Source organism: Rhizopus delemar, genomic scaffold, assembly GCF_000149305.1.
Source record: "Rhizopus delemar RA 99-880 supercont3.1 genomic scaffold, whole genome shotgun sequence".
In the NCBI taxonomy this organism is placed as follows: Eukaryota; Fungi; Mucoromycota; class Mucoromycetes; order Mucorales; family Rhizopodaceae; genus Rhizopus; species Rhizopus delemar.
The window spans coordinates 2,652,731-2,668,212 of record NW_027137827.1 but is presented as its reverse complement, the minus strand read 5'-3'; the positions used below and the strand labels follow the sequence as shown (position 1 = coordinate 2,668,212).

The window sequence follows — 15,482 nt, the reverse complement described above, 5'->3', positions numbered from 1 at the left end:
ACGCTCAAAAACTAATCTAAGTGTTCAAATGAAGAATATGATCAAACGTACTTCAACAGAGTGACCAAATCGAATTATTTTTTTGACCGATTGTTTTCAAAAATGAGCAATAAAATTTTCTTTTTTAGGTTAAACTAATCTCTAAAGTTCAACCGCTATTTTCAAAAAATTATTCAATTAGCGGTGGAATGACTGTATTTATAAAAAGAGACTAGCAGCGACTTTTTATATCATCCAATTAAACTCTGTTTTTCCCAACTTTCTTCCGATGGACCACGACTCAAGATATTACAAAGTTTAAATAAAATCAAAGTATACACACATCAGAGAGAGGTGTAACCAAGGTAGGATTGCAAAAGATGATATAAGGTTGATGTAAAAAACAAAAATTGTCATAAAAAAAAGGCTCTAAAAACATAAATAGTGTGATTAATTGCTCTTGACGATTTCGTAAACAATTTTGACAAAGCTGAACAAAAGGTCTCAAGGCATGATATACAGGGACGTGAATAATGAAAGTAGGGGGCGAAGATCGATTATCGATGACATGATTTCAGTTGACCATTATAGCATATACTAACAAGACGATCCCTGAACACATCTTTTACCCATTGCGATAGCACACAAGATACCGTGCAAGTACAGTATTTTATAAGTTACGCTTGCTATCAAGTTTAGTAATATAATAAATATCTTTTGCTCATTTATAAATCCTATGCTTTGCATTACGAACAAAGCGCTTGTCTTATTCGTCCATTTTTTGTCTATCGCTTTTTAACACCTACATGTACAAAATAAAATGGCGTGTTAGCCATGAATCATTACATAATGTTGTTGACATCGTTATAATATTTTCGCTTTAATTCATCATATATGGTCGTAGGCTTGCACAACAAAAAAGATTTTTTGAACAAAATACTCAGTGGCATCAAATTTTGCACAAGTTCGCTTTGAGTATAAAATATTACTAGACTGCTGGACCTTGAGATAGAAAGAGAGAGCTCTCTCTAACAATATACATCACTCTCAGAGCTTTGGTATCTCATAGAGGCTTGAAAACACATGGTTGTATAGCATGTGTCTATATCTACTATCCATACAAAACATATTGAACTTTACATAGATAAAAATACAAGAAGGCGCAACTCGAATGAACATAATTATAAAGCTATTTTTTATGTTATTAGTCCTATCAAATCTTTTTGTCTTAGGTAAATATTTACCCATTTGATAGATGTTTTTATAAATAACGTACCTGTATGCATTGTACTTTCATTGTATCATTTAGGAATAACAATATTTGGCAATTTAAATTCCGCAATTTATTTATTTTCTAAAAAAAAAGCAGGGATTGGCACAGTAAGCATTGAAAGTACAATATAATAAAAAAGGAAACAAAAAAGATCGCATACTTTGTGATACTTTTGATCATTGATAGTACAAGACAAGAAGAAAGGAGGATGAATTGAACCTGTTTTAAGACTGAAAAGAAGAAAGGGGAGAAAGGAAAGGGGGAGAAAGAATTGATGTTCAAGATACACACTTCTTATCCTTTTTTCTGTTTCTTTCTTTCCTTTGTCCCTTTCAGTGTATTCTATTTGTGTTACAAAACTTTAAAAAAAACTTTTTTTTATTCTCAATTTTTTCTCTTTTCTTTTTTTTTTTAATATCCACGCACACTTACAATTTATTTTATGAGAACATAATGTCTGTAAGGAAACAGTCTCCTTATGGTCCTTTTGTTGAATACGTTGTTTTACCAGCCATTAGAATAGGAGTTCTACTGCTATCCATATTAGCCATTGGATTCGGAAGCTGGCTCGAAACAAATGATCATATTGATGATTGTTCCTTTAAGAGTAGCATGTCACTACATCAAGTATTCCTTTATCGAAACATCACAAACAACATGACTACACCTGATTCAGTTTCATTTGGATTATGGAAGCATTGTTATATTTATGCTCTCAATTGTTCATGTTCACCTGCCAACTTAAGATATCAACCAGGTAAGGAAAAACAATGACATAGGTATGATATCATCTAATTCAGTGAGTAACAGATGTGTCTACTGTACTTCAAGTGGCTACCGAACATAATGCTACAGCACCCATCACAACAGCCACCTCATTAAGTCGCATCCTACCTCTCACGTTAGCCACAGTCTTTGGAGCCATCGGGTTCTTGCTCGGACTCTATACCAACAAAAAAGGAAAATACCTGTACCGCCGAATCATTGTCGGCCTCATCTTAGCCACAGCGATCCTGGTCGCCTACAGCTTTGGATACTCTTACCAACGTTATTTCCAAATGATCAAGGAGACCTGTGAAAGTACAGAGAATCATGTTCACTGTGCTGCCCACACTGTCCAAACCGAGGTTGTATTATTTGCGATCGCTTTGAGCTTTTTATTTCTCAGTCTCATCTTTTGGACCCTGGCTTCCTCCTTTTTTTCAAAGAAGGCGAATGATGCCATCCAGCGAGACGAAACGCTCGATTTGGCCGAGACCAAGGGCTCGCCAGTGACGGCTCAGACAAAGAGAAAGGTGTTGCCGCAAGACGAATGGGCCACATGGGGTGATGGAGCCATGTTTGATCCGGACAGGATTATTTGGGAGGAAGAAAAGAGAGGGTACGACCAGGACGGTAGTCGGGGTTCACCCGCAGAGGAATACCCTAAAAGATCCCGACCTAAATATCCTGAAATCTATGAAAAGCCCTCTCTGTCACCGCCACCGCCGCCGGTGGCCATCAGCAAACCTCACAGTCGACGTCAAAAGAGAGTGAGTCCGCCACGTTCGAAACAGAGCGAGCCAAGACGTCATCCGCAAGTGAGAAAGGAAAGTGACGACTCTGCCATGACGTTTGGTCACCGAACACGACGGAAATCCTCCTTGGGCTATTCAGACTGGGAGCAGCGGTATCAGACATCCCGCCTGAACCTGGGTGGAGGAGGCGCTCGAAAGACACCCACAACCATCTCGCCCCATCCTTCACAGCACGAGTCGAGAGGGTCCTACTGCATGACACCTCACTTTAACGACAGTACTGAATCCGGTTACTTTCCTGCCCAGCCGGACGACCGTAGAAAATCATCGACCAGTAGCCTGAACCCGGTGCTGAACACATCACCCAAGGTTGGCATAGAGCACCCGTTAAACAAGAAGGTGATTGTTGATAAACGAATTCAAGATTATTTTCAAAATACATCCACCCATGACCTTTAAAGCTGTAATTAAAAGATCCTTTTTATAAACTGTACTATTTATTAATAAATGTGTAGCTGCACTACAAAAACTGAATTTTCCTAAATGAATCACAATCTCCTTTTGCTTTATTCTTTCCTCCCTCTTTTCCTCTCCTTCCTCCCCTTCCCCTTCCCCTTCCTTCTTTTTTTTTTTTTTTTTTTTTTTTTTTTTTTTTTTTTTCAGGCAGGAATAGATGAGCGAAAGGATATAGAGTACGGGAGGCGTCGGTTACCCTACTTGAAGGTTCATAAGAGTTCTTTGCTGACCTTTTTTATCAGTCAATCAACAAAGGTATCAAAAGGTAGGGATACCGGCACAATGGCCTTTTATTCAAGATTGAATTATAACGTGTATGCTTCTTTAGATCCGTTTCCTCTTTATTCTTCTGTAAAAATCAGTGAACAGAAAAAAAAAGGAGTTCTGTGATCCAGCTCCCCCCCCCTCTCTCTCTTTTTGTCAAAAACACACACACACGGATTGTAAGAGTATTTCTATTTATTTGATACAACAAACAATAGCTCATTTATACTCTATTCACAATCACCCCAGGCTGAGGAAAGGAACAAGAACTCTACGGACAGCAATGGACTACAGACGATACTCAAACTCCAACGCTTCATCACCTATTCTCGCATCATTTTCTTCGATGTCTTGTATTTCATCCGCTGTCAATTTTGACCTTTCATGATTCTTTAATCCATTTTGTTTTTTGAGCAAGTATCTCTGAAGGAGGACGATGATGACAAAAAAAGAGATGAAGAATAGGTTGATCGAATGACCACGGACTAGATATAACAATCAGTTACTGCACTGTTGTTTTCATTAGTTACCATATCTAGGAGCGTCTGATTTCCTATAGATATTCGACCCAATCAGTCCTGCTGAATTATTAGCAGACACAGCCATGGCCGTGGCCACACTCTTTTTCATGTCTGGTGCGATATTACTCGTCAACCAGGCATTCACGATCGGATTGATCACGAATATGCCGGCTACAGCGATACAGGCACCCGTGTAGAGTTGAGGTCTTTCGATGCAGGTGACGAGCACAATGTATCCCACAAAGCAGATAAAGGCACCCCCGATGGCATGATAGGCTCTATCGTTCCGATGATCAGATGAATAAGCAGCTGCTATCATCTATTGAATCATTAAGAAATAATCTTGTCTTGATCTCTATTGTTTACCACTAATACTGCACATAAATAAGGTGGAGCTAATGTAAAAGGATGAATAAGACATAGATCATCTAAACGTGTTGTACCTGACATCAAGTTTGCCGAGAGCTTATCATCATAACCCATGCCTTTGATGATAGAAGGTAAGAAGCTATAGGAAAGAAAGATTGATATTGGATAGATAGGATAAACACAGCTTACTTTGATATGCTCGTGTTTGGAACACTACCACAAAAGAACATCAGCATATAAATCCATACTTTCCAATCCGTTAATGCCTTGAGCGCTTGCTTTTTATTAGAAGCGTCCAGGTCAGCTAAGGTCATGTGGGCATGACCGCCTGATTCATCCTCAAGTCTTGACACGGACAGTGCCCTTTCCTCTGGGGTTAACATGAACCAAGTAGAAGGTGATGTGGGCAAATAAAAGCTAATGGATCGTCTGTCAGTACGCTGATCTATCTTTATCTTATCACCTTACAAAGCTATGAAACTGACAAGAACAGTAGGAATACCTTCGATTAGGAACAACCACTGCCATCCAGTCATCCCACTCAACCCTCTCAACTGCAAGATACCAAAAGCAAGTAATCCAGCTAAATGAATCAAGATGAGCACACAATCCATCTTCTTATTCGTTTACCAAAAGCGTGAGCAGCCACAGTGGAACCCCAGAAGAGGGCGATACGGGTTGCCATCTCTGTCTTTTTGTAAAATAAAGTCAAGAAATAAATAACGCCAGGAAAGAATCCGGCTTCAAAAAACCCCAAGAAGAATCGAAGGACCAAGAGTGGACGATAGCCCTTGACGATCGAATGGAGACAGGCGATGGAACCCCAGAGGAACATGAGGAGTGGTAACCATCTCTTGGCTGTAAATCGTTTTAGGAGTATGTTGCTTGGTATTTGAAATATAAGAAAACCAACCTAGAGATTCTTGATGAATCATTCAACATGTTAAAAGATGATCTCTTTTTACATAAAAGATAGTAACACACGTATTGAATTCATCAGGCGTAATACCCACATCTTCTTCAAAGTTATCCAACACAGCATTACCTAAACTGGATCTATCCAAAGAAGAAAAGAGATACATAAAACTAAGAAATGGTAATAGTCTTGTATCTAATTTCTGAACAAGTCTTTTCTCTGCAAAGTTAACTTCAGATAATGTATTATCTTTATTCATTTAAATAAGAAGATTAAAAAATAAAATAAAATAAATGCATCCATTTTACCTTGATTAATCAAAAGACTGTATGTATCTGGCATTACTGTGAATAATAAAAAGAAAAAGGAAAAAGGAAAAATATTATGCAATCATCATCTGGTATAAAAAAGGATAAATGATATGGATTTCATTGGCTATTCTTATTTTTACTGTTCATACATTCCTTTGCTTAATTCAATAAACTGATGTCAATTGAAATAAGCCTAATTTGAATAAATATAGAAATTGAAGGGCAAATGTATACAAATGTATGTGTATGTGTGTACAATTCCCCTTTTATTTAGTTGAAAAATAATTTGGTTTTCAGTGTAGTACACAAGATGGGCATTGTCCATTTTTGAATGTATAAAAGAGAGAGAGAGAAAAAGTCACTGAGCACATTCATTCTTTCCCGCTTTTTTTTTTATTTTTTTATTATCATTATTTTTATTTTTTATAAATCAACCTTCTTCTTCCCTCTTACACTCCTTTAGATGTCTCCTTTTAGTTATCTTTTTATATCAAAAAATAGAAAAGTAAATTTTGAAATATCAGTGATAATAAGAGATTTAGTGAATGTACCACTTGTAAGTGGATATTATTATATCAATTGGAGATTAAAGCATGCATCCCATAGGACTGGTTCAACACCTAGGTTAGTTTTTACAGTAGATGATGCTAATCAAATAACATTTCTTTTAGTGTACCTATAAAAGATCATCAAGTAAAATGGAACTATCCTATAAATACAATGACAAAATTGGCAATTGATAAACATCAAATGTTGAATGATTGTGAATTGAAATTGGAGGTCTATCAAAAGGGTGGAAAAGAGATCGGTTCATTGAGTATTAATCTATCAGAATATGCTGGTTCTGGTGTAGTAACCGAAAGATATTTGTTACAAGATTGTAAATTCAATTCAACTATAAAAGTAAAGCAAAAAAAAAATATGTATTACTTCAAATATTAATTTCTTATTAGCTCACATTACGGATGAATACAAAATCCGATGTTTATCCTCAATTTCAAACGTAAATTATTCATCCACTATATAATTCGAACTCAGTGTATATCTATAGTCCACCACTGACAAGAAAACAAGTATTTAAAGATATTTCGACTGTTGTACGTGAAAGAACCGAAAGAAGTATAAACATTGAAAATTCGAATCATGCCTTATTAAAGAAATCACATTCTGTCATGTCATTAGTAAATGTAAAAAAGAAGCTTATTGTCATCATCTAACATTCAATAGCCAAAGTATTGTAAAATACAAAATAATACAATAGATGAACCTTCTCCTGTAGATTTAGTTGAACAATTATTTGCACCTAAAATACAAGTGTAACATTCACAACACATGCACCTATTTTATATCCATGAATAAATAATAATTTGTTACACTGCAAATCATTTGAAAATAAAGGGTCGGTGAAATTCGCTTGAAATTTGAAGTTTTACCAAATTTCAAACGGCACATCTCAAGCAATAAGGCGGGCTGCCATGAGTGTTGCGGTTGTCCCAAAGGCAAAACTGCCAAGGTTTTATGACGGTTGAGGTGAGCAAATGGATGCCCAAGAAGAGAGAGCCAGGATATCAAATAGAGCATGAGGCTCAACAGAATCGACTAGAAACACAGCCATATCATCAGCGTATGCCATACTTTTAAGAACGGGTCCTTAAACCAGAGGATTTGTCAATCGTGTGTCAAAATCCTCTTGGAAAGAAAAAACCAAGAATAGATGAATAGGCATATAAGGTGTGCAGAAGAGGTTCAATAGTAAAAAAAAGCACCGGCGAAAGAGGGTCTCCCTGGCAAAGCCCACGACTTTATGCAAAGTGCCCCGAAAGAAACCCAGTGATGTTGACACAAATAGAAATGGTGAAGAACAGTAAGGTGATGCAATTGATCAACTGAGGAGGTAAGCCAAAGCACGTTAGACAGGCATGAAGATACTATGGATGAATCCAATCGTACGCCCTTTCTTGGTCTAATAGCAAACCGATGCGAGGCAGTTTGTGAATACCAACTGGTTTCATGGAATCTCGGTTACCTCACTTATCTACGCTACCACCATTATATCCTCGTGCAGCTCCTTCTGCCTGCCGCCGGTTTTGGAAGACATCTATCCCAAACAAAGCGCACACGCTACTCTAAAGACCCCATCATCACAAAATGCCGTGCAAGGAACGTCTTCACCAACTAGTCTCAGTCTGATTTCTAGATTTCGATGGTGTCTATTGCGGTGGTACCATTTCTGAAGAGCACTTTGTCTGGTCTTGTCCCCTCAAATATGAAATCTAGCAAACAATCGTGTCTCATGTTTTCATACTCTCATTCAATGCCTTTCTTCCTTTAACACTGAAGTCGTTCCTTCACTCTCTGTGACCTCAACTCCACTGGAAAGTTGTCCTTTGAAGATCATCATTTTTGGCCTCAGGAAGTAGTAACAAAAGCCACTAGGTAAATTCACAAAGAAAACAAGAGTCGTTTACCACAAGGTTAATCCATAGGCTTTCCTGTTCTGTTCTTTGCCCTCAGGTTTTGTTGCCACCAACAGACTTAGCACAGATTACAAAGCACAAGTAACAGCAAAAGTGAAAAGAAAAAAAAAAAAAAAAAAAAAAAAAAAAAAAAAAAAAGGATTGTATTTATCTGCAACTTGTAATGGTGCACGCCTTGTGGCAGCTGAATAAAATCCTATAAAAAATAAAATAAAAACTCAATCTTAATTCAAAGGAATCTCACTGTTTACCCTTCTTTATCATTCCCAACACTTTCTTTTTTCATTTTGTGAATAAAAACGCGCTTTCTTTGTAAAGCATAGTTTGATGCTCGTCACTATCCATATCTTGTTGTATATCATACAGATTTATATCACACAGATTTATATCATCCATACTTGGTTCCTCACAATCATTAAATCTTTGACTCATTTCTGATTGCCTTTCATCCACACTAAGCTCTTCTTCCTCTTCCTCTTCTTCTTCCTCCTCCTCCTCCTCCTCCTCCTCCTCCTCCTCTTCTTCTTCTTCTTCATCTTCCTCTTCCTCTTCTTCCTCTTCCTCTTCTTCCTCTTCCTCTTCCTCTTCTTCTTCTTCCTCTTCATATTCTTCTTGTTCACTGCCAATGTAATGATAACTTCCACAAGCATAACAATACTCTCTACTATCATTGCTCACATAATCACTCTCATATTCTTCTTCTGATTCACTTGTATAAAACTCTTCATCCTCTTCCTCTTCCTCCTCCTCTTCGTCTTCCTCATCCTCGCCTTCATCATCTTCAGCCACATAGTCTATATGAACCTTGAGATGACTCAGTCCAGGACAGGTTGCGATCAACATCGGATAATCCAATCCATCCTCAGGCACATGTACATTATGCCTCACACAGATCGTTTCGAGTTCCTTGTATTCCTTGAGCCGATCAAACACGACCTCCCTGATCAACTCACTCGACCTGTGGTTACTCGGCAAGGTGATCTGACGCAGACGGGGATACCGGAGTACACAAAACGCATAAGACACAAAGAACAGGGTACAGGGTGTCGGCAACCGTTGGAGTTGCGGCCAGTGATCGGCCACGGCACAGAGCTGATGCCAAAAGATATCGTGGGTATTGGAGGCCTCGAGTCGGGTCAGGTTGGGACAGAGAGGGGCGAGTTGAAAAATAGAAGAGGGTGCAGAAAGATGGAGAGACTGGATGAGTGAGCCCGCGTCCGACTCCTTCAGACAGTCAATCAGTCGATCGGCGTGATATTGAGAATCAAGATGGATAGAACGGTAAAGATAGGGTCGGGCGGTGTGCTGCCACAGACGACAGACAAGTTGAAGTTGATATTGGTCGCTGGTGGATGAAATGTATTGAAATATATTTTCATAAATCTCTACAGGCAGTAAGAACGACAGAGACATGATAATCACTTGTAAAAAAAAAAAAGAAAAAAAAAAAAAAAGAAAAAAGAATTAAAAAAAAAAGTGGCACACTGCATAAGAAACTTTTTTTTTTTCGTAAACAATTTTTTTTTAATATTTAATGTAAGCATAAAGGGAAAATCAATACAAAAAAAAATTATGCACGACTTTTAACGGGGCTTCAATAAAAAAACTTTGTTCTTTCCTGTTTCTCTCTCTCTTTTTCTTTCTTTCTTTCTTTTTCCAAAGAATGAACAAGTACAGCAGTTCAGTCCTAGACTCTGACTGCTCTGATGAACTTTTGAAACCACCACCTCCTTCGCCTAAAGAGATGACGATGGATAATCATACGCCAATCCATGCACACACTTTAAACAAGCTGTTGCGTAAAACATTAAATCAGCAAATCATAAAAACAAAAAAAATGAAAAAACAGCAAACATTAAAAGGTGCGATCATGAAAGTGACAGCATCGGATAAGTTAAGGACGTTTGTGTTGGATGAAGATACCATCATTCGTGAGTTGAGAAAAATGGGACTCTAATTAATAAATAGCATTGCTTTTTTTTATACCTCTTTTATATAGCAAAATCGTATTTGGATATTCAATTGTCCAACCTTTCTAAATGCAGCTCAGAGGGATTGCCCCTCCTTTTAAGTCAATCCAGAGCACTTTTATAAATTGGATGAGTGACTCAAGATAAAACGTGTAAACAGATGGATGATTCAACTATCTGTTTCTCTTATTGTTCACTGCATTTTTCATTCACTTTCTGTATTTCTTCTTTTCCAATCAGAAAAGATAGTTGAATTTAAAGAGACACAAGGCAGTAAGCCGCATCTTGATGTTGACACGGTGACAGCAAGAAAAAGAACGGTTCAAATGGTTACTCTTTATTGTACAACACCACTAACTAATAAACAGTGGCTATCAAAATCAAAACCCATGTCACTCAATAGCCCTCTGTTGTTAAATTATATACACTGCGTAAAGTAAGTCTTGATAAAATAAGATTTATTTCTAATACCTTCTACCAACCTTTTCAACTTTTTTTTTTTTTTTAAAAAAAAAAGAAACTTGTTACCAGCATACACCTTTTGAACTCATGGCAAAAGACATCATGAGTGGATCATGATCTTTATAAAAAGGCTCAGAACAGTAAAACTCAAAGGTATCATTAGCATCCTCAATGCCAAGGGCGCAAATGAGCAGTAATCATGCATCAGTATAGTATGAACGACAAGCATGATTTAAACGAAATAGACGATTCCTACTGCCGCAAGATGATTACAAAATGGGGAAGATGAAAAGTCAAGTTAATGATTGGTTATAAGGCATACTGACAATGGATGCTTTCTTTCTAAACAACTGGTTACAGACAATTCCCTTTAAAGGCAGTGAGGTTCAAAAGAGAAAGGAGGGGGTAAATTCATTTGACAGAGAACATAGAATGATAAGATTCTAGTGAAAAAAAGGGAGGATCTCTTATAATGAGTAAGCTTGAAGAGATGAAAGTCGAAACAAAGAGTTAGTGACCATAGGTTCACTCAGAGGCCTTGTACAAAGATCACAACATGCTTGTTTTTTAATTTGTTCTAATGACAACCTTATGCTATAGGATACCATCGTTTACTGCTGAATTCTATACAGTCATTTGAAATAAAGACGGATAATCAACATACTAACAATGATATAAGGATGAAGAGATAGCTTTTGTATCCTTTAAAGCAAGACCTACTTCCCAGCATCAAAAGTATGTAAAGAAAATGTGAGTAGAATTATGGAGGTGAATAAAGATAAAATCATTTCTTGTGTTGGAATGTGGACGGTAATAAGAAGGAAAATTTGACTATCCTTACATAAAATCTCATTAAAAACGCTTTTAATAGTTTGTATCGTCCCCTTTCTTACAATCTAAAGTTTATTAACTCTCTGCTTACATAACAACACAGCATGAATTTGTCTTTTTTGCAGTCTTGTAAAACATCTTGGATTGAGAAGATAGAGCCTCTGATCTGTCTACAAGTGAATCCAACTAATAACCTATCAGCATACACACCTATTTCATGTCATCTTTTTTCTTACTTTTTCACCACGTTGAAGTACAGAATCGATCGTTTTATGCTACAGAGTGATAGTCAACTATCTGCTTTACATTTCATTCTTTCTTCTTTTCTTACCAAGATGGCTGTCGTTTCATCCAGTTCCTTTTGAACCTTCATGATATTGTCTGCCTGTTGAGGATCCTGATATTTCTGAATGTACTGTGCTAATTCTGAATATTCGATTGTCTCTGCTGTCTTCCACTGTGGATATTTAGTCAAAGTTTCATCCATGATCTTGTTTAACAAGGAAAATGCGACTCTTGAAGGATATTCTTTATCACTGATAATCACACCACTCACTTCTTGTGAGTGCATATAAATATGAATCACATTATCTAATAATAACAAGTTATATATCGCACTTTGATATCACTCGTCTTACTTTCAGCTTCAACACTTTGACGTTGTCCTGGTGTTGTACGTTCAGTGACTGTGATGGCCGAGAAATTCATAACTTCTTGTACACTTAAAAAAAAGTACAAACATTAAACAGATGCTATTATCCCACATGAACTTACGTGTATCTTTGAAAGAAGCCAAAACTAGATAAATCATATTGTGAAGCTAAAATCTTTGCCTTTTCAGCATCTTTACGTAAAACAAGAATAGAAAATATCTTCATTATAAAAGAGAGATGAAGAATTAATAAAAAAAAAATGAGAGAGATAAAATCACTTTATTGATGTAATCATGCCCGGAGTTTTGAATTTTACGTCACATTATGAATGATCTTCATGATTCAGCTACTTTACACACTAAAACAAAAGGTCCTCTCTTTATGTTTTTTGTACGCTTTTCGAATCACTAGGCTGTATTTCCTGAAAAATAAATATATTGTTTGATCCGAATCAAGTGGAATTATTTGGTGTTCTGTTTGACTGTCGCACGTTTCTTTTTTTTTACAGCAGTAGTAAGTTTGTTTTGAGTCAGGAAACATGAATAGTAATATGCTTGTAGGATATATTTCATGATTTAACTGATAATAATGTCTATGGCATGATCCCCTTGCTCTTTAAGTAATACAATATATACTTTTATACACCAAATTTGGCTTGTTTCCTATCTTGACAACATCTTCTTTCAAGAACAAAAAGTCTAAGAAATATAAGTGGCAACTGGCTGCTCCTGGGGCATTGAATGGGTGGATGGCCTATTCTCTGCTTTTATTACTTTGTTGGATATATTTTTGCTCAACCATTCAGATTTATATATACAGCGGTTTCTTCTTAGATAAACACACCCTTTTTCTTTTACTAGATTCTAAATAGAATATCAATCGTATCAAGATTTCTATATTTCTTTATATTTAACTGTTGGCCTCTTATCCGTCATACAAAAGTACATAACCTACTGATTCTGTTGCTCGCCTTTTTTAATTCTTCTTGTTGTCGTTTTGCTATGCTGCTTTCTTTTCTTGATCTGAATTGTTCATGTTCATGACATACATGCAAGAACATGATTATTAACGCACTTGCTACAATCAAGTGCAAGCCATTATTGATCAGTAAAAGTACAGGATGGTATTTAACGTGTCATGTACAGTGTGTATTGAATTCAAAAATAAACTCAGCTTCCTTGACTAGACAAACCATAAGTAAATTGTTTATTCTTTGACCATCACAGATATCATAAAAAAAGAACTGGAACAAAAGCAAACTTTCCATGCTCCCATTTTTCATTTATAAAAATATATTTATTTCTTGAGCATATAATTTATTAGCCAGCTATTCAAAAAAATATATTTTCAAGCAACGCGTTAAAACAGCAGGATTTTTTTTTTCCTTTTTTTTCTTTCTCTTTTGTTTTATAAAATAGATGCCGGACGACGTAATATTTCCTTTTCTCTTTTTTTTTTATTCTTAATAAACTGATAGCCTCTTTGTAATAGAAAAACTTGGATATATCTCGTGAAATTAGTCTAGGTCCTGACCATGAATTTAGATTCGAAGTCGATTTCAACACTCGCGCCATCGTCAAGTTGATTCAAGGAACAGCCGAAATCTTTGGTACAGAATTAGCTGTTGGTGTAGAATATAGCTTTACTGGAAGAAAAGCTGCTGTCTATACCTGGCACGGCTGTACTCTGGAGGTCAAGGGTCAATTTTCTGTAGAATACATTGCCAACGAAACCCCCATGACGAGCTACCTCAATACACATCTTGCTCTTGAACAATTTAGACAAAGAATGAAGGCTGATAAAGAATTAGGTCCTCGTGTGTTGGTGATTGGTCCTCATGACGTAGGAAAGACTTCGCTTTGCAAGATTTTGGCAAGCTATTCATTAAAACAGGGTGGTACTCCTATTTATGTCTCACTCGATACATCAGAGGTAAATCAAAATTAAACTGCAGTAAAGAAAAAGCCAACGTGTTTAAAAGGGGTCGATCACGATGCCAGGCGCTGTCACTGCGACGAGTATTCAGCACATTATTGACGTTGAAGAAGGATTTGGTTCGTCTGCAACCACGGCGGCCTCGATTGGATCAGCCACGATGCCTTTAGCTTATTATTATGGATTTGAAAGTCCTGCAGAGAATGTGAAACTCTATAAGCTGGTGACTTCTAAATTAGCAGACGCAGTAAAGAGTCGAATGGCAGTAGATGAGGACTGTCGGACGGCAGGGATTGTGATTGATACATCAGGTTTAGTGGATCAAGTAGGATATGAAACGATTCAACACACAATAGAGGCATTTGATGGTAAATATCAGTAACGACGTCTGCACATTGTAATTTATACTGAAGAATGACTACTTTAGTAAATGTGGTGATTGTTTTAGGACATGAAAGACTTTATAGTGATATGAATAGAATCTTAAGCGCTAAGCAGCCAGAAATTTCCATCATCAAGCTATCTAAATCAGGAGGTGTAGTAGAACGCGATAAACAGTTCAAGAACTTACTTCAAAGAACAAAGGTGCATGAATACTTTTATGGCACACCGAAATGTGAACTGTCGCCTTACAGTATGTTGATAAACTATGATGATGTCAAGATATGGAGAGTGGGTGATGTGATCGCACCTTCTAGTGCACTTCCTCTGGGTATGGAAGGCAGCTCAAATGAGACACAGGTCGTAAAGGTGGATAGTCATGAAATGTGTTTACACTCAATCTTGGCTATTTTAAATGCTGCTCCTGATGAGCATGAGAACAGGTTGTTGGAAAGCAACGTAGTGGGATTTATTTACATGTAAGTGTCTACTTGTCTTCAGTTTAGCCCAATCTCATTTACCCCTTTAATGTAGATCGGATGTGAATGAAGAAAAAAGAAAGTTGACAATACTTTCACCTTCACCAGGAAGGTTACCAAAACAGCATCTTTTAATGGGATCATTCAAATGGATGGAATCATAAAATAAGTTGTAAGTAGTAAATAGATTTTTTATCTAAAACTGTCTCGGTCTGTTTCTTTTAAACAATGGCTCGTTATTTTGTATTTAATGATCTTTTCATAAACATCAACCCCTTCGCCCTTTCTTTTTGATTCATCTATTATTGTTGGGTTATATCAAGGGTCATGGATGTGCCATTACAAATTGCGTTATAAGTTGGCTGTGAGGATCAATTCGAAAGGGTTTGTTGCTATATTTTGTTGCACTATGATATACATATGCATTAAGTGGATTATTCCTTTATCTTGTAAAAAAAAGTGATAATTGTTTAACTGAAACGTAAGCTATTTCTACTCATAAAACTCAATTAAATAAAGTGCTCGTTGGTAATCTGTCACACACGTTTTTTTGTGTAAGGGAGTCATTACATAAAGTGGTCACTTTTAAGAACAGGATAAAAAAAAAATAAGCGTTTGAAGGACAATG

The 15,482-nt window shown here is 36.7% G+C and overlaps 7 protein-coding genes across 7 annotated transcripts; 4 read left to right on the top strand and 3 right to left on the bottom strand.

The window, feature by feature from the left end:
* Positions 1-1,705: 1,705 nt before the first annotated feature.
* Positions 1,706-3,228, top strand: RO3G_01055 (uncharacterized protein; the record flags this gene model as incomplete). Its single annotated transcript, XM_067655646.1, has 2 exons — positions 1,706-2,009; positions 2,063-3,228. 2 exons carry the CDS (start codon positions 1,706-1,708, stop codon positions 3,226-3,228), a joined length of 1,470 nt encoding a protein of 489 aa, XP_067511747.1.
* A 609-nt stretch (positions 3,229-3,837) lies between these two features.
* On the bottom strand, positions 3,838-5,614 carry RO3G_01054 (uncharacterized protein; the record flags this gene model as incomplete). The annotated part of the gene is made up of 8 exons (XM_067655645.1): positions 3,838-4,034; positions 4,080-4,389; positions 4,437-4,465; positions 4,514-4,578; positions 4,629-4,856; positions 4,908-5,022; positions 5,070-5,352; positions 5,405-5,614. The coding sequence occupies 8 exons, from the start codon at positions 5,612-5,614 to the stop codon at positions 3,838-3,840; spliced, it is 1,437 nt and encodes a 478-aa protein (XP_067511746.1).
* A 772-nt stretch (positions 5,615-6,386) lies between these two features.
* Positions 6,387-6,673, top strand: RO3G_01053 (uncharacterized protein; the record flags this gene model as incomplete). Its single annotated transcript, XM_067655644.1, has 2 exons — positions 6,387-6,569; positions 6,620-6,673. The coding sequence occupies 2 exons, from the start codon at positions 6,387-6,389 to the stop codon at positions 6,671-6,673; spliced, it is 237 nt and encodes a 78-aa protein (XP_067511745.1).
* Positions 6,674-8,290: 1,617 nt separating this feature from the next.
* Positions 8,291-9,556, bottom strand: RO3G_01052 (uncharacterized protein; the record flags this gene model as incomplete). Its single annotated transcript, XM_067655643.1, has 2 exons — positions 8,291-8,339; positions 8,508-9,556. 2 exons carry the CDS (start codon positions 9,554-9,556, stop codon positions 8,291-8,293), a joined length of 1,098 nt encoding a protein of 365 aa, XP_067511744.1.
* A 250-nt stretch (positions 9,557-9,806) lies between these two features.
* Positions 9,807-10,237, top strand: RO3G_01051 (uncharacterized protein; the record flags this gene model as incomplete). Its single annotated transcript, XM_067655642.1, has 2 exons — positions 9,807-10,074; positions 10,143-10,237. 2 exons carry the CDS (start codon positions 9,807-9,809, stop codon positions 10,235-10,237), a joined length of 363 nt encoding a protein of 120 aa, XP_067511743.1.
* Positions 10,238-11,493: 1,256 nt separating this feature from the next.
* On the bottom strand, positions 11,494-12,284 carry RO3G_01050 (uncharacterized protein; the record flags this gene model as incomplete). The annotated part of the gene is made up of 5 exons (XM_067655641.1): positions 11,494-11,592; positions 11,643-11,681; positions 11,738-11,997; positions 12,045-12,127; positions 12,181-12,284. The coding sequence occupies 5 exons, from the start codon at positions 12,282-12,284 to the stop codon at positions 11,494-11,496; spliced, it is 585 nt and encodes a 194-aa protein (XP_067511742.1).
* A 1,193-nt stretch (positions 12,285-13,477) lies between these two features.
* RO3G_01049 (uncharacterized protein) lies at positions 13,478-15,018 on the top strand (the record flags this gene model as incomplete). The annotated part of the gene is made up of 5 exons (XM_067655640.1): positions 13,478-13,489; positions 13,551-13,991; positions 14,041-14,372; positions 14,474-14,854; positions 14,910-15,018. The coding sequence occupies 5 exons, from the start codon at positions 13,478-13,480 to the stop codon at positions 15,016-15,018; spliced, it is 1,275 nt and encodes a 424-aa protein (XP_067511741.1).
* Between the last annotated feature and the right edge of the window lie 464 nt (positions 15,019-15,482).